Consider the following 27,424-nt stretch of genomic DNA (forward strand, 5'->3'; position numbering starts at 1 on the left):
CTGCTGTATATTAATTGGTGCAAGACAGTGAGTAAAATGGTAGGCATACCTAAAAAACTGCTCTAAATTAACAACTTGATTTTGACCTGCCCTGCAATTTTAGGCATTGCTTGCCATTGAAGCATGTAAAGCTACACAAAAACAGATCCACTGAAATGACAACTAAATTCTAAGCAATTTTAATACATCTTACTCTTTCCTGGTTTTGTTATTACGAACAGAAAGCCTTAACATACCTGGACTCAACACCATAATAACTGGATGAAATGAAACTGCTTTATATAAGCAGTCATCTTGATCCAAGTTTTTAATGATTAGGAGCACAATTCACCGCTTTGTCAGTGCTCATAACACAGAGAGTTAGCCTGATTAATCTGAAAAACTGCACAACTCTGGGAACTGGGCAAGAGCGACATCTTTGTCAAACGGAAATAAGGCTTATAATGGCATTGTTAAATATTAAAGGCTTGAAAAAAAAGGCCAGTGAAATATATCTGCACCGTTAACTAGCTTCTCTTTCTATAGCTGTTGTTTTTACCCTTGAAATAACCAAGGCAGCAGTAGTAAAGTTAAAATACTTTGTCAAAACAGGGAGGAGTTAACAAACTGGACTAAAAGTGAATTGTAGCAGACTTGAGCCATAATTGATAAAAGGATTTTAAATTAAAAGGAGTATGATTTTACCATATCTTTATCTAAACCCCTCCATCTTCCCCATCCCCCCACAGGGCTTGCTCTACAGAGCTTTGAATAAAATGGGACCCAGATGTGAGCCCCACTCAGTTTTCAGAAACTAACCTTCCGATTATGTTTTGAAAAAAAACTAAACCCCACCTCTAATTTTCCACATTGCCAGTTTAAAAATCAGATGCTGCCTATTATAACAATGTAGGTGTTTTTATAGAAAACGGAGTTTCATCTTATTATAAATAATTATTCAAGACCACAAAGGAAGACAGAGTGTAAGTGAACAGAGCTACAGCAGAAGCTGAGAGTCAAACCTAGATTTTCTTGGCACACCATGTTGCACATAGATATTAAATTATTAATATCATCTCTGCATCCTCTCTCAAGACCACATGAAGAGATAGGAAAGTGATTTATAGCGCTTTTAGACTCAATAGCACTAAAGAAGCATCCAAAGACATGGGATATGGAATTGCCACAGTAAAGCAAGAAATAAATTACAAGTAGGAACCAGGAAGCAAATTGGGTATTTAATATATATATTTACACCCAGTAACTTGCCAGCTCAAAGGTCACAGAAAGGCACAATTAATCTCTGTTAGCTATTATTTTTAACTAACTTAGTGTCTTTTATAAAAGGTTCCTCAAAGGAGTCAGCTTATATGAGTTAAGTATGTAGTCAGAAAAAAAATATAAGATCAGACCAAAGCATCATCTTCTAAAAATTTTGAAAGTACTATAAACATTCTGTAAAGTTTTGAAAATATTGTAACAGGAAGACAATTTTATACCTTCTGAAAGTTTGCTGTTTTGTGCTGAGCTTGTTGAATTATTATGTTCAATACTCAAAAGCTAACTCAAGCACAATGTGTGGACTATAAAATGGGTAAGGATTTTGTATACTTATTTATAAAATACCCAAATGTCTCTGTGCTCCAAATAATATCTATTTAAATCAAATAATGTCTATAATAAAATTCCAAAGCAACAAAAAGATAGCATTGGCTTAACAGTTTAGTAGGAAAATCTGTACATCAGTTTGTCTAAGGGTTTACCTTGGGATATACCCTTGTCTAAACCAAGGGATAATGCACCGTACGGGGATGTGATTTTTCAAGCACATTAATGTCTCATGCATTAATTGGTCTGTATAAACCCTGCTGCTGTACACTAAAGATTTTGAATAATACTACATTAAAGTGGGCTATGGAACCATTAGCATGCACCAGCAGGGTCTACGTGGACCAATTTATGCACAATTCATTAGTGTACTTTAGAAATCACACCCCCCACATAGCACATTGCTGTTCGGCGTAGAGAAGCCCTTAGTAAAACAGGCTAGAACAGGGTTGCCACAAACTTTTTCTGAGCTTCCAGTCTAAAATATTTTGCAATATCAACCTGAAGACCACTAATATTTAAAAGTACACCAACAAAATTGTAAATACACTCACAATTCAGTGGGATGGGGGAGCCTGTCTTGCTGAAAAAATTATTCTGAAGGTTGATCTGGGGTGGGGAAAGGGGGACATGGTCTTAAATTATTTTTGATCACTACGAGACTGTAATTCCCCCCCCCCCCCAAATCACTGAAAAGAAACCTGAGGCTCAGAAATAGGAAAATTAAAATGGGATGAAGAACTCCCAAGGCTCTGCAACTGAAGCTGGGTACCTTCTCATTCAGAAACACCCCAAAACCAGCTGAGTTTCTATTAGAGAAAATCAGTTGCATGGACTTGTAACATGTCTCACAATTTTGCCTTGCAATGGACCAGTGAGTGCTGTTGAGCCAACAGTATCTTGATTGAAAGGGTTACTGGTTCACCTTTCCCCCCTATAACCAGGGTCAGCACGTAAAACAGTAATACAGCTGGGTCTGAAGTTTCTTCAGACGCTGACATTATGAACTCCTGAGAGTTCCCAGCTGGCTCCTCAGATTCTAAAATCTAAAACAAAGAGAAGATAGCATCTCCTTTCCATCCGGAAGACCATTTGCCAAGTTTTCTGATGAACGCTTCCACACTGATCTGCATGGACAGGACATTCATATTCCACCCTTTGGGAAGAGTTCAGCTTGTCTTAGTGTCCAAATGTCAGCAAGGGAGTCTCAGTGTGCCTCCCACGACAAGTTATTAGAAGAGTCAGCAAGGGAAATCCTGCACTTCTGCTCTTCATTAGAAGAACTGAGTTAGCATCTCACCATGAAAGCCACTTGCATACTGAGTTTAAAGAAGGCAGGTGAAGGAAACCTGTGTCATCACAGAGCAATGCAAGAAGTCAAGAATTCTTTGGATGGCATTTAAAATGAACTTCACAACGTAACGGCATCATGAAGCACCTGGCATAGATCTTCAGGCATTTTCTTAGTAGCAAGAACTTGCCTGGGTATGAAACAGTTGGGCCATGAGGTTTTAGATGTAATGTTCAGGATCCATGTGACCAAGCCACTACCTTAAGCTGTCATTTCCTTGGCACCTTCCATGACAACTGCAATACACTACTCCCACTAAATGTGGAAATCTTTGACTGCTTCCTGAAGTGTCCAGTATTGGCTCTCTTTTGTTGTACATCCTGGCACAGCTTTACAAAAGAACAAGCCTTCAGACACATCACACATGAACTGCTAGAAACCACCACACCTTTGTTTTCAGAACAGTTGCTCCTGGACAAACTCATCTGTGTCACTACTGGAGCGAGAAGCAGTGACAACAGACAAGCCACCCTGTTCAGTTTGGTAGCTGAATCAAGCCCTGCAACTTTCGAAATCACATCAGTTGCACAGGGAAAAAAAACAACCTTCTGCAATGTTATACAATTTTCACTGCCAGGCCATTCTTGTCAATGCCAAATAAGACGCCTGAAGAGCATTTGTGCTGACACTGCCAGTTTGAGTAATCAAGTCTCATTGCTTGTTTCAAGACATGACATTGACTCCAGAAATAAAAGCCTCAGGTTCATCTTTCAGTAACTGATGTTTGGCATCTAAAAGTGTCCCGACGTCAGCCAGCGCTTCAGGACATGCTTCCTGACATGCTTTCAAGTCACACCATGTCACAGGGCAGAAGTGAACTGCAAAGACTCAAAGAAGTGGGCAATAATGTCACGAGAGGCTCAAGCAGTGGCTTCATGCCATAGTAAATACAGCCAACAGCTAACATCTTGAGCGTTCAAATTCAATGACTTTTTTCATGACGTTTTGCTTGGATATTTTCATTTCATGTGGTACATAATTAAAAAAGAAAGAGCGTGCTTTTCTGCATGAAGTTAAATTCAGGCACATACAAAGGTACAGATTCAATGCTATTTTGTTAACAGAGTCTCTAACAGCCGGATGCACATTCTCATGTTCTGCAGTAGTCTATAGTAAGCTACTATCTGGGTATTTCAGGTTACAACAATGTGGTGGCCATAAAGGAACAAATAATTAAAGGGTTTATGTTGTGTATCTGTTTTTATATCTTTTTAGCTGAACTGAATTCCCCCCCCCAATATCCTCCTCCTCCACATTTTCTGCATGATCTCCTGCAAAACCCTGGATATCCTATGCAACCCAGAGATTGTGAAACCTTGAACTACAAAAATGCAGAAGTGATGTAGAAAATGATTACATCTCTAGTAAAGTTAAAGTGTATCAAAGAAGAGGGCTCAACAAGACTAGAAAATCCTCCAATTACCCTATAAAAATAATTTGCCATTAATGCAGCTGTATTGTATTATCCTTTTGTTGATAAAGTTATAGCAAGTATTGCATCTTCCTGGTTTTGTGTTTTTTCCCTTAAGGATAACCATGAAACTGGCTACAGGACTAGATAAAAAATTCAGTATAATGGAAAAAATGCAGTTACTACAAAAAATTCATTTTATCTATATCTGTAGCTAGAGATATCTATATCTATATCTATATATCTATATTGTTTTGGACTAGGGTTGTCAGGCATCTGGTTTTTTTTTACCAGAACGCCTGGTCGAAAATGGACCCTGTGGCTCCGGTCAGTGCTGCTGACTGGGCTGCTAAAAGTCTGGTTGGCAGCACAGCGGGGCTATGGCAGGCTCCCTGCCTGCCCTGGCTCTGTGTGCCTCCCAGAAGTGGCCAGCACATCCGGCTCCTAGGCACAGGGGCAGCTAGGTGGGCTGCCCCACCCCGAGTGACAGTTCGATCCCACTGGCCAGGAACTGTGGCCAATGGGAGCTGTGGGGGTGGCGCCTGCAGGTGAGGGCAGTGCACAGAGCCCCCTGGCCTCTCCGCCTAAGAGCCGGACGTGCTGGCCGCTTTTGGGAGCCACCTGCGATAAGTGCTGCCTGGAGCCTTCACCCCCTCCCCTCCAACACCCCAACACCCTGCCCCAGCCCTGAGCCCCCTCCCGCACCTCAAACCCCTCATCCCCAGCCCCACCCCAGAGCCTGCACCTCCAGCCAGAGTCCTCACCCTCTCCCACACTCCAACCGTCTGCCCCCATCCGGAGTCCCCTCCTGCACCTCAGCCCCCTCATCCCTGCTCCCTCCGGCACCTCAAATCCTTTATTCCTGGCCGCACCCCACAACCCGCACCTCCAGACAGAGCCCTCACCCCCTTCCACATCCCAACCCCCTGTCCCAGCCCGATGAAAATGAGTGAGTGAGTGAAGGTGGTGGAGAACGAGTGACCAATGGAGGGGGGATGAGGGGGGTGAGGTGGGGCAAGGGTGTTCAGTTTTCTGAAATCAGAAAGTTGGCAACCCTGTTTCGGACAAGTGTATGCTATCAAGTAAGAAGTTTCATAATGTATATGTTAGCCCTGTTTTCGGAAAATATAACAAAGTGAAAAAGGAGCATTTGTATTATTCTGAGTATATTAAAGGACTATTGTACCTTTATCACAAATTGCAAACTCTTGTACATTATTTTACCCTGGTCCTCTCAACAGGGGCACAGTTGTAGGGGTTGCAAGAAGGGCTAGCTCATCTGACAACATGTATCAGCCAACCCCACTCAGCTCTGTAGTAGGACAAGGGACTGGTTAAAGCCAGAGGACCCCAATAGAATATTTAATTGGCTCTCCTTAAAGACCAGCCATGAAAGCGTAACTCACACTTGCTCTCTCTTTAGGGATAAGTGTCACTCCCTCCTACACACTTCATACCACCATGTCATGTGTGAGAGAGCACTTCTAATAGCTTCACGTTTGTTTTTAAAAGTTAAACTTTACAGTTAATTTTAAAAGTGGTATTGAAGATTAGATCATGCCGACTTTATCATGCCACAGAGAAAGGGGAACATTAAAACTATTCTGAACAAACATCATTTTTGGATTCACATCTAATAGGCAATGTGACTTAGACAGCGTTCAGATATTCTTTTCCATAACTGAGGTATTGGCCTCTTTTTGCAGACCTCATACAAACTTATAAGAATTCTCTTTTTGAACCTTCTAGGACTCTTTAATACCTCCAACACTGATTTCGTTGGGATTTCTAAAAATTAAAAAGCAAAACAAAAACACACTCGACCCAGCCCCCTCTCCAAAAATAATATTAATTTCCTTCTTGTGAATCAATATGGAAAGTTTTATTTTTAATATTGGATTTTTAAAAAATGTATTTTAATGCAGTTAAAAGTACTTTCAATTTTCATGCTATTTTATTCACTAATTTATCATACCTTAATCTTTCATGTTTACTCACCCTGTATCTGTAACATTAGTCAATGACTGATAAATAATGTAGATTCTGTAGAAGTTCTCTCTCTTGAATTCAGAATACCTCTAGTATTTAGAATTTAGACTTTCCTCTAGTGGGCAAAACTGTATGCAACACTCTGAATGTATAGCTCAGAGCACTGATAGTTGTGGATTTCATCCATTTTATGCCAGGAGAATCAAAACTGCTCACACAAGATGCAATGCAAATATAAGACTTACATGCAACAGATGTAACGCTGGTGGGGAGGTTATGCTGAAATAGATGCTGGTCAGCTTCTGGCTCCTCGAGCTCTGACAGAGTTTGTTGACCAGTGTGTGAAAGGTACGTTACTTGAACCTGTTGTGCTTGCGGCACCTTCAGTTTCTCCAAACATTCAGAAACTTGATGGTCCTCTGATTGTATCATAGGCCAAATTCTCTCTCTTCTCCATTGTATTAATGCTACTCTGTCTCGTATTGACTTTGCAACTATCTTGACATCACTTTCATGAAAAAATCCAGAGTCAACCTGCGGGGAAGGCATATAAACTTATCAAGTGCATGTACATGTGCATTTTAATTGGCATCTCTTCATAGCAAAGAAAGGATGGGTTTGAAACAACATGAACCGTGCAGCTATTCCTTCCAGAATCAGGAACTGAACACAGTTTTGAGTTAAACATCTGGCACTGAAGTATTTAAAAATAATAATTGCTTGCCCTGTACTTCTAGGAAGGACCTACGACCATTGCAAGAACTTTCTAAGCACTCTTCTCAGGTGCAGGGGCGCTTACCCTCAGGAAGGCACCCTGGACATATTCCTTTTCCCTCCCACCCAACCACAAGACCGTTGGCAGTTTACTTTTTTGCTGCTTGTTTGAAAAAAAGGCACAACACAGCATGGAGGATAGCTGAAGACAGGTGCCGTGTAAGGCTAGGCACTTGCAGACATTCTGATGGACTCCCAGCCCATAAATTGATGTCCCTGGACTAGGGATGTAGAAAGTGCTTCTTGTCTTATGGTGAAAATAGGAGCTTCTGGGAGCTAGTTAACAACGTACTCAGGTGATGAGTCACATAAGCTCACAGAGCCTTCTATGGCAAAAAGTAAAGTCGATTCTTCTATTCAAGTCCAGACGGGAAGGGAACTAAAAATCTGTCATGTTAACAAGTTCTAAAATTATATTCATTCCTACTTCACACTTTCATCTAAAGAATGCTAAACTTATAATAATGGCACGATTTTTTTCAGTATCACCATTTGTGAAATTTAACCACAGGTTGTCAGCCCACTTGTAAATGTGCCTTCTTTCAGATCTTTCCTTCTTTGCCTACACGGATACTTTAAATGGGTTTGTTACTTAACTTCATGAGTTTTGAAACCTCTTAACTATCATCAGATTTCATATGCCAACACTATCTTCTCCACAAGCATCTACAGCAACACACATTGGCAAAGCATAGGGTTTCCGCATTTGCCAACAATTTAGAATGGTCAAAAAAGCCACTTACTTCAGGAATACATGTTCCTTTTTAAAAAAACGGCTTAGGAGTAGATACTGTTTATATAAATCTGTTAATTGTTTTGAATAGAACACATTTTTATAGCATCTGGAAGAGGTAAAGATATTATAGCAATTTGGATGTGATCCTTTTGGGGTAAGTCTGTCTAAACAAAACCAAACCAAACCACCTTCCCTCTTAAAAGAAATTTAGCATAGATAGTACAAGTAAGTTGCAGAAGTTTAAATGTCAACAATTTTCATAAATGTTTAAATATGGTTACAAAAACATGGTAACTATCACACTGCAAATTTTAATAAGGTGAGTTGTGTCACAATATATTGCATGAAACATTATATATCAATTTCATGTTAGAGTTAGGAAGATAGAGTGACATTAGAAGATAAAATTTTTCTAAAACAAAGACCAGAAAACATCTTACAAAAGAAGATATAAAAATTAAGTTAGATATATCCTGCACTATTAAAAAACCCTCTTCCATCACTCTTTATACTATACTTTGATATCAGCTACCTGCTTAATTTTATCAGCACAATGGCTCTTTATAGACCATTTTTCTTATCTAAATTCTTCCTAATTTTTCAACGTGAGAAGAACTTTTTGAAAAGATGGAAAAAGTGTTCGTGAAAAGCATAATGAAAGATGTTTTTCAATTTTTCTTTGCAATTTTGAACTCTTCCAAACAACTCCACTTGTAGTCTGAAATTATCCTTGATTTAAGCAAGTCTCCAATCATCTCTGAAGACATAAAACAGATAGAGATGGGTTACATAGTTTTCTTTCGTCTGTTCCTGAAATTAAACATGTTTTGCCAGATTATTAGTTTTTCCTCTTTTACTACTTGTGTTTTCTTCCAGCATTCATTCTAAAACTAATGTCATCCTATTTAAACTAGATAGCCTGACCCTTCTGAGTGGAATTTACTTTACCAGATTTGTTCCTGCTGTCCTTTGAGATTTATGTACTACTTATATACATATTTTTGTCAGGAGAAGTTTATTTTACCATTTCTTGTGCAACATCATCAGGAGTTTCCTTCTCCAGATCAAAAGTAAACTCAATGGCTCCATTATCTTTGGGTTTTCCTTTCAGTTTCTTAGGATCTTCTACCCAGAGTCTTAAGGCAATAGAGGATTTCCTACCATGGTCTTCTTCTGCAAGTTCCACTCTTACCCCAGTATCTTCAGCAAAAAAGGCATGGCTTAATAAGTCTTTAATTTCATATCTGGAACAGAAGATGTCCAAAAATAATATCAAATACTGCATAATTTAAACACTTGCAATTAAGTATTTATTAACATAAATAGAAAGGCCCTCTAAAGGCAAGGCTAACAACCACAGCATGCTTTGCATTCAGCCATAAGAAATGTGTATTCTTAGTAGATATAAGTAGTATGTCTAGTATTTTTAGGAATCCTTGGGAATTAGACATTTGATATTTGGCAGAGCTTCAGCATTATTCATTTATGCACCAAGTGCTCCATAGTGCAGTGGGAAACAGAAATGCAGTCCCTTCCCAAGACTGCTTACAAATCTGAGATTCAATACGACACAGGTGAGAGGGGGCCCCTCATCAAGGAGACAGTTCTGGGCTACAGGATTCAGATTATAAGGCCAGAAGGGACCACTGATCACCTAGTCTGACCTGCAACTGGACTCTGAAACTAGACAAATTCAAATAAGGCGTGGTGTTTTTTTGTTTTTTTTAAACAGAGAGTCTAAATAATCTCTGGAACAATTTATCAAGGTGTGGGGTGGATTCACCATCACATGAAGCATTTAAAGCAACACTGGATGTCTTTTTTAGAAAGACATCCTTTAGTTTCACCATAAATTATTGCGCTCATTCCAGGAATTGCTGATGAAATTTTATGGAATGTGTTAGGCTGGAGGTCAGACAAGATCAGAATGGTCATTTTTGACCTTAATCTATAAAGGGGAGGGAAGGTTGGGTTTATTTTATTATCTTGATCTTTACTGGTGGTGGAAGTCGTTCTTTATGCTTCATATGGTGTACAGCATTGTGTACTTTCTTCTATATAATGAACACCCAGAGAAGCTTTAATAAATCTAAACATAAAAATAATTTTTCATACAAAACTTGGCCATTTGAAACAAACCTTTCTTCTTTATTTTTGCAAATACACTCTCCAATTATCTCCTTAATTTCAGGATCAGTAACTTTCTCAAAACTTGCTGGCTTGACACCCTAAAAAGGGGGAAAAAGTAATTAGCTCAATAGAAAATTGCAGTAAGTCAATAGGAATGTTAATTGTGTAAAAATTGTACTAAAACCCAAGATAACCACTTGTTTAGGTTTTAAGTATTAATTTGGAACGGAAATAAGAAATTCAACAACTTCCAAAATTAAGTATCACTGTGCTTTGGAACAAGCTGATTAGTTTGTGTGTGTGTCACTCTGCAATTCATCATGCAAATCTCCCTTGTCTTTATTACCAACACTTGGCAGCCTTGCTTTTTTACCCTGGATGGACTCTGCAGCCAACATTTAAGGAATGACAGTGTTTCAATTCTCAGTTTTTTCCTTGAGATGATTTGGTTTTAATGCAAGTTTTTAAAAGGGGGTTTTCATTAACTCTTTAAACACTAAATGGATACAAAATAGTCATTTTTTTTCAAGTGGTCATTTGCAAGATGAGTCACAACATGTGTTTTCTCACATAGGTACAACATTGCAGCAGCAAACATGAAACAGCAACACAATATTCTGAAAGCTATTCTCCATGTAATCTTTCAGATTGCGGAGGGGGGTGGACGGTTAGCTGGAAAAAAAAATAAAAAAGGGAGGGCAGCAGAATGAGAATCTGCTCAAACAGCTCCAAATTGTTCACACATTTCCCAGCTGTTGAGGAAATCCAGTGCCCTGTAGAAACTCAGTGGAGATATTCGGGAAAAAGGGTGTAATCTCAATTGTAACCTGATGCAGGACAAACTTCATTAGCTTCAAACATTTTACATTCCTTCCAGGAATGCCTTTCGCTCTTATGGATATAGAATATCTGAGCAGAAACAACTGCCTTCATGAAAAAACATCTGTGGACAAGTTAGGAGAAAAAGTGCTAATGTAATCCCTGCCTCTAAGAGGGCAGTAAAAGCTGAGATGCAGGCTGCTACACACAAAGAGCTCTAAAAACTGGAGAGAGATAATAGAGAGGTTTAACAGTGAGTTGTGGCAGGAAGACAGCATGGTGAAAAAAATACCAGGGCAGTCATCAAAGATCACCTCCATCTGCTTGCTGATAACACAGGTACCTGTCTCTAGTCAAGCAACACTCTTTACGGGATGCACATTTCATAAGACTTTTATATCTTCCTGCATATAGAGATTCTGCTTGTATGAGAAAATTCTAAGTCACAAGCTACAGTGCTTTGTATGCTCTCGTGTCTTTCCTTGCTGTCCCAAGTGGGAACAAGATAATTAGAAGAAAAACTGGACACGTGATATGTAACACAGAGCAATGCATTTCCAGTACCTGCGTAGACAGGCATTTCTGATATAGAGAAGAGACTACAGTAAGGTAAGAAAAATTACACTGCTCTACAGCCAAAATGCTTCTGAAATAAATGTAGTCAAACTTTACTAATTCTGGGTCACTGAGAACGAAAATGATGCTTAAAATTGTTGATTGGCTCTAGTTTTCAAGTTATGCTATTGGGTCAGTATATACGACCCTTGACTTGGGAATGGCGGAGGATAAGTGAGTTATAAAGGGAAGGGATCTCAATTTAAACCAGAAATGACTAAAATACATCTTTGACTGGATCTATGAATAAATCTATGACTGGGTTTGGACAGTACTTGCTTTTTAGGCAAAACAATGAATGATGCAATCTGAAGCTGGTATTGCATCATACATGATATGAATTGCATCATGTTATTCCTAGAAGTAATGGATGATGCAATCATAACGAAGTTTACATCACTCTGCTGAACAAATTGCCCTATATCAGCTCTAGAAATCATACAGTGTCATGCTCTCTTATTTGTCAGTGTTTGATTTTGCAAAGGGACACATTTCTGTTTAGCCAAAGTGAGCAGAGATGCCTCGTACTTGTGTGAACAGTGCAGATAACTTCTGCTATGTTTGTGGTGAAGTGACTTTTGCATCACAAAAGCACAGTATAACCACTATGGTTAAGAAAGCCTATAACCTTTATTTTGGCTGCAAAATTGGAGATCAGGACAAGAGGTGGGCCCCACACATATGCTGCAACACTTGTGCAACAAATCTTCACCAGTGGTTGAACAGGAAAAGGAAATCTATGCCTTTAGCAGTGCCAATGATTTGGAGAGAGCCAAGAGATCATACCAGCAATTGTTACTTCTGCATGGTGCCTCCAGTTGGGAAAGGTGTGTCAAAGAAGAAAAAGTGGACTGTGCATTATCCAAACATTCCATCAGCTATACGCCCAGTACCCCACGGAGAAGGACTGCCGGTTCCTGATGCGCCAGAATCATTCTCACTTGAGTCAGACGAGGAAGAGGAAGAGGATGAAACTTCTGGTCCTGAACCATCAATGTCACAGGACCCACATTTTCTCCCATCCTCCTCCTCTAAACCACACCTCATAACACAAGGTGAACTGAATGACCTTGTCAGAGATTTGGAACTACCCAAGAGTAAGGCAGAGCTGTTGGGCTCCATACTACAGCAGTGGAATCTCCTGGCAGGTGATGTTAGGGTTTCCATGTTCCGTGACCGTCAAAAGGATCTTGTCCCATTCTTCTTCATGGAAGGTGATCTTGTAGCCTGCAACAACATCGATGGTGTGATGGCAGCCCTCAACATCGTTCACGATCCAGATGAGTGGAGACTGTTCATCGAAGACGAGTCTTAAAGCTGTTTTACTGCATAATGGCAATGTTTTGCCATCAATTCCAGTTGGTCATGCAGTCCATATGAAGGAAACCTATCACAACATGAAACAACTTTTGAGGTGCATAAACTACAACCAACATCAGTGGCAGCTTTGTGGCGATTTGAAGGTTGTTGCTTTCTTGCTTGGTCTGCAGACTGGATACACAAAGTACTGCTGTTTTCTCTACGAATGGGATAGTCGTGCAAGAGATTCCCACTACATCAAGAAAGATTGGCCACTCCGACAGTCATTGGAGCCTGGGAGGAAAAGTGTTCAGCATCCACCACTTGTTGAATCAAGGAAGATTTTGTTACCACCCTTACACATCAAGCTGGGTCTGATGAAGAACTTTGTCAAGGCCACTGACAAAACACAAGCAGCTTTCAAGTACCTCCGTGGAAAATTTCCAAGGTTAAGTGAAGCTAAGATAAAGCAAGGTGTCTTTGTTGGTCCTCAGATTCATGAACTTCTTCGAGATGATGCATTTGACCATGCACTGCGTGGCAAGGAAAAGACGGCATGGAAAGCCTTCCAGTTAAGTGGCAATAAATTTTCTCGGAAACAACAAGGCAGACAACTATAGGTTGTTGGTGGAAAACCTCCTCAAGGCATACAAAAGCCTTGGTTGCAACATGTCACTAAAGATACATTTTTTGCACTCTCATCTAGATTTTTTTCCACCGAACTGCGGAGCAGTGAGCGAAGAGCACGACAAGCGATTTCACCAGGACATTGCAACAATGGAGAAACGCTATCAGGGCAAATGGAGCCCATCGATGCTTGCAGACTATTGCTGGACAGTGACAAGAGATACTCCATTTAATGAATACAAGAGACAAGCCAAGAAGCGCCAAGTAGACACTGAATAGGACTAAACTATGTACATAATAGTTTTTTGCCTTTTGTTTCATAATAAATTTTAGTTATATAACCCTTTTGCTGATTTTTAAAGTGTTACATAAACAGGACAGGTGAAATATTATCATGTAAAGCAACCATAAACACATGAAAAGACCTAGGTTTACAATTTATGATTAAAACTCTACTATCTACACAATATACATAGACATAAAATGTAAAAACTTAAATATCTTAGAAACAGTAGCCAATCAGTTGTTTTAATTGTCATATTTGAATTCAGCACATCAAAATACATAATAAATACCACATTTTATCTCTGAAGCAGACGACTTCTCAAAAATTGTAGACCAGTGTTATGTTTTAATTGTTTATGAGACTCGTTTCTAACGATCCAGTAAAAAACAGCCCATCCTTCTAATGTCCTTGTCAAATCAATAAAAATAATAATAATAATAGCAGATATACCAATCTCCTAGAACTGGAAGGGACCTTGAAAGGTCATTGAGTCCAGCCCCCTGCCTTCACTAGCAGGACCAATTTTTGCCCCAGATCCCTAAGTGGCCCCCTCAAGGATTGAACTCACAACCCTGGGTTTAGCAGGCCAATGCTCAAACCACTGAGCTATCCCTCTCCCAAACAGAATGTACTAACAGGCCCTTGGGATTTATGACACTGCCCACTTGTCCCCATGCAGCACAATTAAAAGCTTTCCTATAATCACTATTTCAAGTGCAAGATGTGAGAAGTGTGGTAGAAGAACAGTTATAAGAAGTCTACAGTTCTAGACAAAAAGTTCTATTTACCCCTTCCACTTAGACTCAGTGTACACAAAAAAGCCTGCCAATGAAATATATACATAAAAGGTGTCTGCTGAATAAAATTGGGCCAAAGGAGATTTCAGGAAAGCAAGTTTTCTGCATTTAGGCCCCCCTTCAGTAAGGTACTCAAGGTCGTGAGTACTCCCAATGAAGTCAATGGGAGAACTCGTGTCCTTACATATCTTACCATTTACCTAAAAGACAGCATCTCATGAAGCCCAAAATTCAGTGGAGTTGAGCATCTAACCCCCTTCAGCTTCTTTTAAAATCTCATTCTAAAAGAGAAATAATACTGTGCTAGACAAGAAAAACAGTACATTGGACTTCAGGCTCTGTCCAAGGCTATGCTGCCTTTGAGATTAGCAGTACAGCTCTTCAGAAAAGTTCTGCACTTAAACCCCGATACAGCAAAGCAAGCAAGCAAACATGCACAACTTCAATAGGACGTAAGTATTTTTAAATATGTTGCTGAATTGAGGCCTTCAATAAATGGACTGATAGAATTTCAGTGGGAGCTGGGCATCTAACTCCCTTAAACGCCTGTGAAAATCCCAGCCTTAGACTTCATTTTGAAGTTATATTAAAGGTCTGACAGCATGTCAGCCTTAAATTCAGGTTGTGACTTGCCTTTGTTCTCAGCCTGGCTACTTCACTTTCAACTTCAGCTCAAAAGATTCAGACATGTAATTTATGAATTTTGAGAAATCATGGAGTGGACATACAATGAGACCGAGCCTCCCAGAGCTTTGCCCAGACAGAAAGGAGAAAGAATTTTCTATTCAGGTGAAAGGAAAACATTCTAGAGGCAACCATAAGACAAAAATAGAATAGACTGGATGAATGCAGCTCTTTGATTAATCACATCTGAATTTTAATTATTAGACTAGGAATCCTTTTTTTTTTTTTGCATAATAAAAGCAAGTGCCAAAATGATATGCAGTATTTGATCTGATCAAGGGTCAAAGTTGACTTAAAAACAAACAAACAAAAAAACTACTGAATCTCTGCCAGACTCTCCCTGGAAGGAGCTCCAACTGGGCAATAAAAGAAACTTTGAAGTAATCGAATTTTTTTTTTAGTATTAATCCTCTGTGCCCGAAAATCCTTATATTAAGCAATCATCAGCTCTTGTGTTAAGTACACGTCAGTATCTAGACTTTCTTGTGAGGATAACCTTGACAACCAGTGTAAAATGACTAAGAGATTGTCAACTTTTGATATCTACCTCCCTACCCCCACCTTTGTGTGTCACATATTCATGGTCTTGCCCGAGGGCTGGCTTTTGAAAACTGAACACTATGATAAATAGGGCTATTGGTTTTTAGAAAAACCCCAGACCAATTTGGAGCTGAGAGGTGGTTCTAGCCACACTACCATGATGGGCAGCTATAAGCTCCCTTCCAGACAGCTGCCTGCAACTGTACCAACTTCCTGGATCAGTAATCATTGGCTACAGGAGTAGCAGCTTAACAACACGAGACACAGTTTATTATAGTAGATACAGCACAGAGGCTGAAGATACTTGACTTCAGTATAATAATCAGGGGATGGGGAGGAGGAAGGAAGAAACTTAACAGCCTATGTCAGGGGTCGGCAACCTTTCGGAAGTGATGTGCTGAGTCTTCATTTATTCACTCTAATTTAAGGTTCTGCGTGCCAGTAATACATTTTAACGTTTTTAGAAGGTCTCTTTCTATAAGTCTATAATATATAACTAAACTATTGTTGTATGTAAAGTAAATTTTAAGGTTTTTAAAATGTTTAAGAAGCTTCATTTAAAACTAAATTAAAATGCAGAGCCCCCCGGACCAGTGGCCAGGACCTGGGCAGCGTGAGTACCACTGAAAATCAGCTTGCGTGTCGCCTTCGGTGCCCGTGCCATAGGTTGCCTACCCGTGGCCTATGTCTATGCATCTTAAAATGTGTCAATACTAAAGATAGGAATGATTTAATATGCTGCAAGCGAACAAAGATTAGGTTGAATATCTGGGAAGACATTTGGCAAGTCAGTCAATAACTGTTAGCAATTCTTGCAATTTTACTGTATGCTTCATGACACTGGTTGCTCTTAAAGCTCCAGCTCCTGTTTTTTTTAAAAAAAATCTCAGCTTTCCATTAAAAAAAAAAAAGGAAGAAAGTTTCTAGGCTTCATGGTTATTGGACAAATTCTTGAAAATGTTTCCCCGGTGTGTCCTAAAACTTCAAAAACCAGAAGACAAATAAAATGAATCCAGTAGTATATATTTGTATATAATATTTCATTTAATTATTTTGGGGGCCTGACTCCATTTTTGAACTCTTTGGGTTGGCAATACTGTAATGGGGTATTCAATAGGCTTCCAAATGAAATGGTAGAATTATTGGAACAATAAAAACTAGATTGAGCAATACACTGGAAAGTTCACTGTAGGGAAAAATTTTGCATTGGGAAGATGATGGGCTGGAAGATCTAATATATACTCTTTATTTCTACAACTCTGCGACAACTGGTCTGAGGACTGTTGGAACCAGTGATCTAGAGATTGAGAGAGACATTGTTCAACTTGATGTCTAGTTAATTTTTAAAATAAATGAGTTTAAAAGTATCTACCTCTAACTCCTTCTGCCAATTGTGTGGTTACACCATAACTTCAGGAGTGTTTCCTCTCCCCTCTACGGGGGTGTGGGAGACCAAACAGAGGAAAATAGCTGACTATACAAGGGAAGAGAGAAACTGGCTAAAGGAAAGTGCTGCTAAATACACCAAATGAATTTTTAAAAGGTATTTTAATCTTAGTTACAGTAATGTCCAATGTCACTTTCAACAATAAAAGGTAAAAAACAGAGAAAAAGTTTTGTTCAAAGTTGACTGTGTTCCTTTAAAATGTCTCTTCTATTACAAAATCCTCAAAACATAGAGCTACGTGCCAAATATCTTTAAGTGTTGTGGCTTCTGAATGGTCTTAACTATCTATGGGAGAAACACTAGAATAGTGTCTCATTACAATATGCTGCTATCTGACCTAGACGATATTCAACTAGTATTTCATAATGTGAAGCACCCTGAAGTAGCATTTTGTTTATGTTCTCTGCTAATGAGAAGAGACTTGTACTGGGAAGAGAATATTAAATCACCACCACCCGCATGGCGTGTCAGTGCAAGTTCCAGCTGAACGAGGAGAAGCGCTAGAACAACTCTTGTAGCTATTTGTCAAATGTGCCCCCTTGACCAGACACATGTCAAGGTCGGGGCCTTGAATAACAGTGTGGGACCCCCAAACAGCTCTCTGTGACAGTGTACCCCATAAGGCTTTATGGGGGGGTGCTTGTAACTGTATGTATGATATAACTGGAATAGGGTTTTGCTACATATGCCATGTAACACATTTATGTAAAGGTTACGATCTACTGGTTATGTTCATCCTAGTTGTATGCAGGTACCATTTGTGTATTCAAAGTTATGAACATTGGCTGTATACTTGCTTGATTTCTAAGTAGCCTTAGTTAGAACATTTGGTCACTTCTCAGGGAAGGAATGTGCAAGTTAAGCGCTCAATCCGGAAGCACTTAACAGACAAAAGAGCTTGGAACGTTCCAATTCACATAAGAAGTCTTCCTGGAAACATACAAGATACCATCTGGACAATGGCTTCTGCTTGTAAAGACTGTGAGTCATGCATGGACATGTGACTTGCCCAGGTGACTCCAGAACTCCATCTTGGAGCTGGACTTTGCATAGGAGTGAGGAAGGGGGTCTCCACCCACAAGAGAAAGTCTATTTAAACCCGTGGGAGACCCCTCCATTTTGTCTTCAACTGGCTAAAGAGGGAGCCTCTCCACCCCCCAGGATACTTGGAAGAAACTGGAACAAAGGGGTGTGAGTGATTGCTGGACCCAGGCTAAAAGGAGATTAGTCTGTAAAAGGGAGCATTCTGGAACTGGTGAGGAACTTATCTGTATTCAGTTTGATTAGACATAGATTTGCGCATTTTATTTTATTTTGCTTGGTGACTTACTTTGTTCTGTCTGTTACTACTTGGAACCACTTAAATCCTACTTTCTGTATTAATTAACTCAGAGTCTGTATTAATACCTGGGGGAGCAAACAACTGTGCATCTCTCTCTATCAGTGTTATAGAGGGTGAACAATTTATGAGTTTACCCTGTATAAGCTCTATACAGGGGAAAACGGCTTTATTTGGGTTTAGACCCCATTGGGAGTTGGGCATCTGAGTGTTAAAGACAGGAACACTTCTGTGAGCTGTTTTCAGGTAAACCTGCAGCTTTGGGGCAAGTAATTCAGACCCTGGGTCTGTGCTGGAGCAGACGGCAGTGTCTGGCTCAGCAAGAGAGGGAGCTGGAGTCCTGAGCTGGCAGGGAAGACAGGAGCAGAGGTAGTCTTGGCACATCAGTTGGCAGCTCCCAGGGGGGTTTCTGTGATCCAATCCGTTACACTCTCAACCTGTGTGCTGTCCCTTTGGCAGCAAAGCCAAAAGAGGGGGAAGAGGGGCAGGGATGGAAGTTGGCCGGTTTACTGTGGCTCAGTGAGGCAGTACTTTTTTGTGGCATATGCCCACTCAAGCTCCAGAATCTAAACTTTTGTTATACCAAACTTAATTCTCCAGCTCTTAAGACTGATAAGAAATCCTTCAGTGTGTGAACAGAGGTCAAACTGAGTATCTTCAGCCAACCTGACAACTCATAGCTGAACTACCATACATCTCAACAGGGTATAAACTCCAATATCCACTATGGGTGTGGGCTGACCAAAGTGCACAAAGGGAGAAGAGGGGTATAGTCATATTATGAAGATCTGCACAATCTGCAAGTGGCATTTCATTTTAATTTTTCAGGTGAGACAGACCATTTCTTCTTCCCCCCACCACAATTGCACCCCTGGCCAGAAGGAAAGAAAAATTGCTGCCTAATCTCCCCCACCAAAAGTTTGGACCCTCAAACTATAGAATTGGCCAAAGCAGAGGATGAGATTTGTGATCTTAGTAAGGGAACTTGTGTTTAGATAAATCTTTTCATTGCAATTTCATAGTGGAAAGCAATGTGACACAGACCGTTACACATTTTCAACTACTGTAGTTCGCTAAAGGCCATTAGCAATTTCCATCCTGATTATACTTGTCAGAAAGAACGAGTAATCAAAATCATAACATGTTGCAGCTTAATGCTTTCTGGAGAACTCATGTGCACCTATCAATTAAATGAAAAGAAACGGACAGTTGAGACAACTTTGAACATACTACCCAAGGAGCCTTTCATTAATTGGTGTCGCTTCCCCAAGAGCAATACTTTGCTTACATATCCAGTGGTTGCGCTGCCACAAGAATATTCTTGTTTCTTTTTATAGTCCCAGATTATCTCATAAGTGTCTTGACATGAACTAAACACGTAGGAAATGTAAACCACATCACAGCACATCTCACTTTAACCTGGTTTTCCTGAATGCATGAGCTTTTTACATTTATGCAACTTGTCTTACATTTGGACATCATTTGGATGGAGCAGAGCAGGGCAGGGCTAGTCACCTAAATAATAAATCTGCTACTTTAAGGAAAGTTTCATTTGACAGAAGGCCCCAGTTGACCAATTGAGAGTTTTGACCTTACAACTTCATTAATTGCAAAAGAGTGGCTCCTGAGGTTGCTGAATTACTCTCAATGTTCTTTGGAGTCATGCCCACTCCCCTGCAAACATCTGCTGGGTTAGACCCAGAGTATATGACAAAACAAATAACAAGGAGCAGCTCTGTGACTGATTTAGTTCAATACTGCTGTCAAACCAGCATTTTAAAAAGGGAGCAGCAGCAACTTCCCAAATGCTATATGTTAGTTCCCCTCGCACATGGGAGGAGATCCCCAGACACATCTGCAAAGCCACCTCGTTGTCCCACTGCAAATCTCTCCATCATGATGCCTACAACAATCTTGACACTGGATAGGCAGCTGGTGTGATGAGACCACTGCCCATCAGACTGCTCACAGAACAGTCAGTGTTGTCTCATTGTTTCCTTCTGCTCCCGTCTCTCTATACTGGTCATCTCTTGTTTGTAAGCTCTTTTGGGCAGAGTCTGTTTGTACAATACCTAACAGAAGGGGGTCCTGGTCCATGCCTGGGGCTCCTAGGCACTACTGCAATAGCAATAAATAAGTAAACGAGTAATAGCTCAATGCCAAGTCAAGATGTCTCCAGCTGTTTTTTAAAACAATCCCTTTTCCACACAAGAGCATTACCCATTTACAAGCAAATGCATGCTGCCTTAGTGCTACGATTTATGCAAAAGCTCACACTAACATACACTTGGAGCAGGAAAAAGCAGCCACTAGATGCTGGGTTTTCATGTCATTGTCATTTAGGTAGAACCTGACTTGAAATCTCTTCCACAAGTGCAGCATCTCAAAAAGAAGTTTGGATACTGATTAAAACTACAATACATTGATGAAACCACAACCAGTCAGCAAGCAGGTGGGCTCCCAAGACAGGGAAATTGCTCTAAATGGTCTCCCTGAAGATTTGCTGATTAGCAAATATACAAAAACCTAAGACCATTTTCCCATGCTGAAAAAAATTAAATTAAATTAAGGACTTGAATGCAGTAATTGGGGTGTGCTCTAGTGGTTCTTTCCCTGCCAGCCAGCCCTTACCTAAACTTCACTTTTGCTTACATCTCCTTAATAGGGAAATATTCTCAAACTCCCTCATTGGTGAGAAGCTCCACAGTGGAGACACTAATGGACCCTCCCATGCGTAGGAAAGAGGTTATGTGTTGGTGGACTGAGAATCACTAATTCTCTTTGGTCCAAGATAATTTAACTTCATATTTTTTGGTACTTTGCAAAAGCCATTAACTTTGCAGGGGGGTTGGGGAAAGGATGAAGGAATGCTCCTGGATAGAACTGGAGAAGTTGTGGGTGGGGAAAAACAGAGAAATAAAGGGCTTCTTCATCATGTATTGGCTGGCTGTGGAAAATTCTCTCCATTTCATTATTTAATGCTGACGGCTGGCAGAGATTATTTGTATATTAGTATTTACTGTTAGTGGGTGGTGGAGAAGTTTTATTGTTATCAGGGTACACTTGGAGCTTCTGTGCAGCTTTTAAAAATGGTTAAATTTAAATAATTAGAAATAATTAAAAACATGTCTTATAATATGCAGGGTTTGCAGCACAGTGCAATGCCTGGTGCAGTTTTAAAAAAGCAGCAATCTTCCTAATATTTTTGTTTGCTTGTATACTACTATTCTATTGTTTCATTTCACTCCCCCCGCCCATGTCTTCTAGTATACAGTTACAGTCAAACCTGTAGGGTTTTTTTTGAGTCGAGATCTCTGCTAATGGCCCTGTTATTAAAATTAGTAGATTGTTTCTTAAATGAGGTGCAAATCTTGTTATGTACCCATTTTCATGTTCTTTTCCTAGGCTGAAGTGTGCCTGCTTTTTCCCTCTTAAGAGTTAAATTTTTATCTAACAAAATATTTAGACAAAGATTGTGGACAGAACCTATAGTTTCATCCATGTTTAACATTCTTTGATTTTTTCGACCAGATCAATTGAGTTTCTGTAGATCTATGAAAGAGAAGGCATTTGGGGAAGTAAGTAATCAATCACATTTCATAACAGGGCTACATATAATTAATGTTAAATATAAAGCCTCCTCACATCTAGTTCTGCTCTTATTTTTGCTTCTTTTACTATAGGAGTCACTTGAAACACTGCTGTTCACGTTCTTATTTGACATCAAAAGGTCCATCTCATTTATCACTGTATAAAAGCCATCTGTCTTTTCTGCGTCTTTCCAAGGAAACACTGCAGCAAAGTTTTAAGTATACAGACTAGAGAGCTCCTCATTATAGACAGCAGCATGAAACCTGAACAGCTGCCTTTGTCAACAAAAGCAGACCCAGTTCCTCCACCTCTGAAAGAGAGAGTTAGGTTTTTTTTACCTCCTGGATAGGGATATTTCCTAATGATGTTCTCAGCTGCTAAACTTCACAAGGCCTTATGACTACACACAAGAAAAATGAGAAATTTTTAAAGCGCCTCCTCACATTCTTCAAACACAGGTGTTTAGATTTGAAGAAGAAAATACGCTGGACTCCAATGAAAGGTGTTTGTGCCTGCACACCCATGCACATTTCAGGCACTGAAGATTCAATCCCCAAGCCAGACTCTAAGAGATCTAAAAATGGCTTCTTGTCTCTAAAAAGAGACAAATTTTACACTCGGGAAGGAATCACTCTATTGAAACAACAGTCTACTTTAAGAAATGTACAACCGATGCCAGACAAATCAAAGTTAAACCTAAACCATATCAGCCTGAAAGTCTGTACCTTTTCTACAATCTTTTTCTTGGTTTAGAAAGCTGCTTTTGGTATTTTGTTTATTGTGGGTTAGTGGTGGCATAATTAAAGAGTTTGGGAATAAACAAACAAAAACACCTTTCACTCTGCAGAGCAATGGAAGTGCTATCCCAATACAGAGGGTATGTTCTGCACTATTAATCTCATGTTGGCACATTACATGTTGCAAGCAAAGGCTGTCTGCACAAGGTAATGTGCTTTGTCTCCCAACAGAAAGAGGTGCTTTCATTTTGATACTGAGGAAAAAAAATACGATTTGCCCAGATGTTGGGTACTGTCTGAGAATCATATCCAGGGCCAACTGAAGCCTGCACTTTATTTTACTTGGCCCCCCCAAAATAAAAACCAGGTAGGGAATATGGTGCTGGCGCACTAAAATCCCACCTTTCCGGCAGGGTGAACTGCATGGAGTTACAGAGTTCCTGCAAAAGGAAACACCCTCTTCATGCAGAACAGATGAAATGTCAAGACTGTGGGGGTGAAATCATGGCCCCCATTGAAGAGAATGACAAAATTCCCAATCAGGACAAATTTCATCCCAGGATTTTAAGCAGTGAGAACATAGGTTCAATCATAAACTCATCTCGGTTTCAAAGCACAACAGTTGACAATTCTGCTAACGTGCAGATCTAAGAAGGTCTCTGATATACATGAACAATCTATTTAATGAGATTTATAACACGACTTGTCTGTTTCAGCAGTCTCTTGCAAAAGCTGGGTTACTTCAGTTTGCATAAACCAAATGCAAATACAGGAAAAACATTAAACTCATTAAGACTCATAAAAGGGAAAGGATGTGAACAAAGTGACTTCCACAGAGGGATGTTTTAAAATTATAGGTTTGTGATCTTTAGGCTCCTGCCTCTAAAGCCAATAAGGAATCTATTCAATCCCAATTGATTCAGGAACTGAAGTTTGTCTGCTGTGAATTCTGCAGTGCACCAGTAAAACAAATATTTGGATTGGACCTACAAGGGAAGAGCAGCAAGTCAGATATTTTATCACAAAATATGCTCCTCTGTCTACATCAGAATTACTTGGCAGAATGATTAAACACAAAGAAAATCTGACTATGGGGAAAAAAACACAAGCTATGCATGAAAAATGAGATTACAGCATCAGAACTAAGGCCATCAGAAATATGCTGACCACAAAATCATTTTAATGTTCGCTGCAATAAGATGTGTTTTATATTTCCCCCTATTTCTTTTTGCATCGTGCATCATTAAACTGAACCAAGTCCAGAATTCACTCTACTATTTTCATTAGCCCTCGCCTCCTTGTTTATACTCAGCACTCTGATTACCAGCATATTCAGGCTTTGGATCCCCAGTGCAAAGTCTGAGAATTTAACTTTGTCACTATAGACAGGATCACAGACATGTTTCTAGTCTTTCCGTTGTTCTTTGGGTTGTGGCAAGAAGCCTAAAAAGAGTCATCATGAGAGTCCTTGGGGGGAAAAGGTTATAAATGGAAGAGTGCCATTTTATTCTCTAGATTAACTCAGATGCTAAGGCTGTACAGATAGGGGCATGGGCTAGTAGTAGTCTAATTTCACAACGAACTTTCAACCTACTCTGTAAAAGCCTAGGAAAGAGAAAATAACTCAAGAAATCATAGTGCACTATTATTCTGGACAACATGCTCACATCTCTGCACATGAAGGACAAACACTGGATGATTAAAGAAAATGGAATTGCACCATGGGTCAGTTGGGTGAAGAAGCTTAGATAGGGGAAAGGGCCTTAATTGCAAAAATATAGTAATCTAGGGCTGCATAATCCTCTAAAAACAAAAGAGTGAAAAGAGGAAAGTTTCAGAAAATAATTTAACAGTTTTGCATGCCAACAGTTCCTGCCACTATGAGCAACAATAAAATGTGTTATTTCAGCAGCATCTTACACACTCTTAACAGAGAAGAGCTCAACATACTGTTTTGCTGTTTGTGTTTAACATCTGGTTGAGGAGGAGAGAAATATGAATAAGGAATTAAAAACAGTGTCATCAACGGGTTACTCTCCTATGCACTATGTTACACAATTCTGAACTGTGGGAAGCCCGGCTGAACTGGGAGACTCCCATTTGCAAAAAGAACAGCGCTCCCCACTCTCATCTACTTTGACTTCTGTAGATAAAAATCAATAATAAAAACACCCAAGACCACAGAGAGATTATTAAAATTTGCCTTATGCAGCTATAATAAAACCGAATGCCAGATAGTAGTAATGCAACTGTGGAATTTTAGACATCCCAAATAAACCTGAAAGCATCTTCTATCTCCCCAAAGAGGCGAAAGGAGACATGTAATTTCTACCCTATTAGTATCCCACCACAACATACATACCAATTCAGAGTCCAAAACAGCATACTGTTTAAAAGGTTAAGACAGTACTTCAACTGGCTTCAGATTATAAAGACCCATGCTAAAAAAAATCTGAAGAAAAATGTAAGTACACCTATTGAAGCTCACTTACACAGGTTACTTTCCGGTAAATCTGAGCAGCATTCTGACATTCTGAGTAGGGGTATTCTGAGGTAGCCATTTCCAACATGCACATTCCAAAAGCATATACGTCAACTGATTCATCATAGTGTTCTTCGTACATTTCTGGGGCCATAAATTCTGGAGTACCTAGACACAAAGGGGAAGAATTTAAGTCAGACACAAACAGAAAATATGTTTCACTGCAGTTTTTTCCTGATCTATAGAAACATACCCATTTCAGCTGTGTCTGTAAATGCAAGATTATTTTAAAACGAGATTAACTCCCCCTCAAACAAAAAAACAACCCCACATACAACTGCCCCTACCCTCACCAGTAATGTTGTGAGAAATGCAGGTGTGTGTAAGAATTCCAGAAGTGAATAGCAAATCCTGAAGTGAAACACTGTGACGTTGCTCCATAATGTTTTATGGAAATATGCTTATAAGTGTAAATATAGTGTAACTGGAATATGCTTTATGGAAAAGATCTTTTGTAAGGTATCAATACAAAGCTTCTGACCTACTGAGTGTGTTCATCCCATTTGTTTGCATGTATTATTTCTATGTCTGAAGTTAGGAGAATAAGATATAAACTTGTATTACTGATGTAAACATATTAAGTGGAAGCCATTGAGGGTGCTTCAGAATCAATGACCCGTAAATGGCTCTGTTTACTTGCAAAGCTTCCTGGGTTCATGTGGGCCAGCCCTAGAAGAATGGAGATTAGGAGTCTCACATGTCACCTGATACTGGAATCCATCTTAAATCTGGTACTTTTCCATTTAGAAGGAGGGGTGGGGACCAAGAGAGACAAAAGATTCCCACCTTGTGCCAAAGCTATAAAAGGGGGTGAAGCAGGACAAAGGGGCCCCCATCATGAGAAAGCCCCTGCTTTTCACCTAAGATGCCTGCTGGAACTAATAAGGACTGTACTGGGGAAAGGATTGGGCCCAGACTAGGAAGGAGTCTAGTCTGTGAAAGAAGCTTATTGGAACATCTCTTAGGGTGAGATTTACCTGTAATCAGTTTCTTAATGTATTAGGCTTAGCCTTGAGTGTTTTTGTTTTATTTTGCTTGGTAACTTACTTTGTTCTGCCTGTTATTACTTGAAACCATTTAAATCCTACTTTTTATACTTAATAAAAATCACTTTTATTAGTAAACCCAGAGTAAGTGATTAATACCTGGAGGAGCAAACAGCTGTGCATCTCTCTCTATCAATGTTATAGAGGGCAGACAATTTATGAGTTTAGCCTGTATAAGCTTTATACAAAGTAAACCAGATTTATTTGGGGTTTGGATCCCATTGGGAGCTGGATGTCTGGGTGCTGGAGACAGGTGACCTGCTGAGCGGTTTTTGGTTAAAGTCTGCAGCTTTGGGGGCGTGGACCAGACCTGGGTCTGTGTTGCAGCAGGCTAGCATGTCTGGCTCAGCAAGACAGGGTTCTGGAGTCCCAAGCTGGCAGGGAAAATGGGCTTGGAGGTTAGCTCAGCACATCAGGTGACTGTCCCAAGGGGGTCTCTGTGACCAAGCCAGTCACAAACACAGTATAGGGCTTGGAAATAAACTGAAGGTTTCATAATGATGGAGAGAGAAGGAAAAGGGATAGAGAAAGACACAAGAAACTTCACGTTTGGTTTAGACGATTTACAGATTGTTTCCAGCAATACAAGTGGTAATTACTTAGCAAGTTGCACTTTTGGTGGGATGTGTGGTAGTCCAAGTTCTTATATGAAGGCATGCATGAAGAACACTAGCATTAAGACTGATTTTACCATCACTGAAGTGAGTAGAAACCAACAGAACTACTCAGAGTAAGGTCCTTCTCAGTGGGGGCTAGGGTGACAGAAATTGGACACACTGTGATAAACCTGAAATAAAACTCCATTTTTACTCCATCATAACTGGAACTAGCAACTCATTACAAATTGCTACCTAGAATCCCTTCAAAAGTTCCCTTTTCTATACAGCAAATCAAGAACAAATAGAAATAGTAATGACATCACTGCTAACTGAGTAACTCCTACGCTGAACGCCAAGACTCGGAAATCAGTCACAACAGTTGTTTAACTCTGGTCAAAGAGTCTCTGAAAAACAATTACTTTGAACAGTGAGGTCTACAGAGCTGAACCTTTAGCACTGGTGGTTGCTTCAAACAATT

General features: G+C 39.8%; 1 protein-coding gene across 11 annotated transcripts in view; it reads right to left on the reverse strand.

Annotated features, from left to right (window-relative positions):
- Positions 1 to 27,424, reverse strand: part of WNK2 (WNK lysine deficient protein kinase 2) — a 165,638-nt gene that overhangs the window by 75,136 nt on the left and 63,078 nt on the right. For all 11 annotated transcript variants that reach the window (XM_039547229.1, XM_039547232.1, XM_039547235.1 and 8 more), the window contains exons 5-8: positions 25,252 to 25,409; positions 9,988 to 10,076; positions 8,873 to 9,092; positions 6,584 to 6,872 (exon numbers count right to left, since the gene is read on the reverse strand). In XM_039547229.1, the coding sequence (XP_039403163.1) occupies positions 6,584 to 6,872; positions 8,873 to 9,092; positions 9,988 to 10,076; positions 25,252 to 25,409 (756 nt within the window). The remainder of the gene's footprint in view (positions 1 to 6,583; positions 6,873 to 8,872; positions 9,093 to 9,987; positions 10,077 to 25,251; positions 25,410 to 27,424) is intronic.

The sequence above is a fragment of the Mauremys reevesii genome, linkage group 7 (genome assembly GCF_016161935.1).
Source record: "Mauremys reevesii isolate NIE-2019 linkage group 7, ASM1616193v1, whole genome shotgun sequence".
Lineage (NCBI taxonomy): Eukaryota > Metazoa > Chordata > Testudines > Geoemydidae > Mauremys > Mauremys reevesii.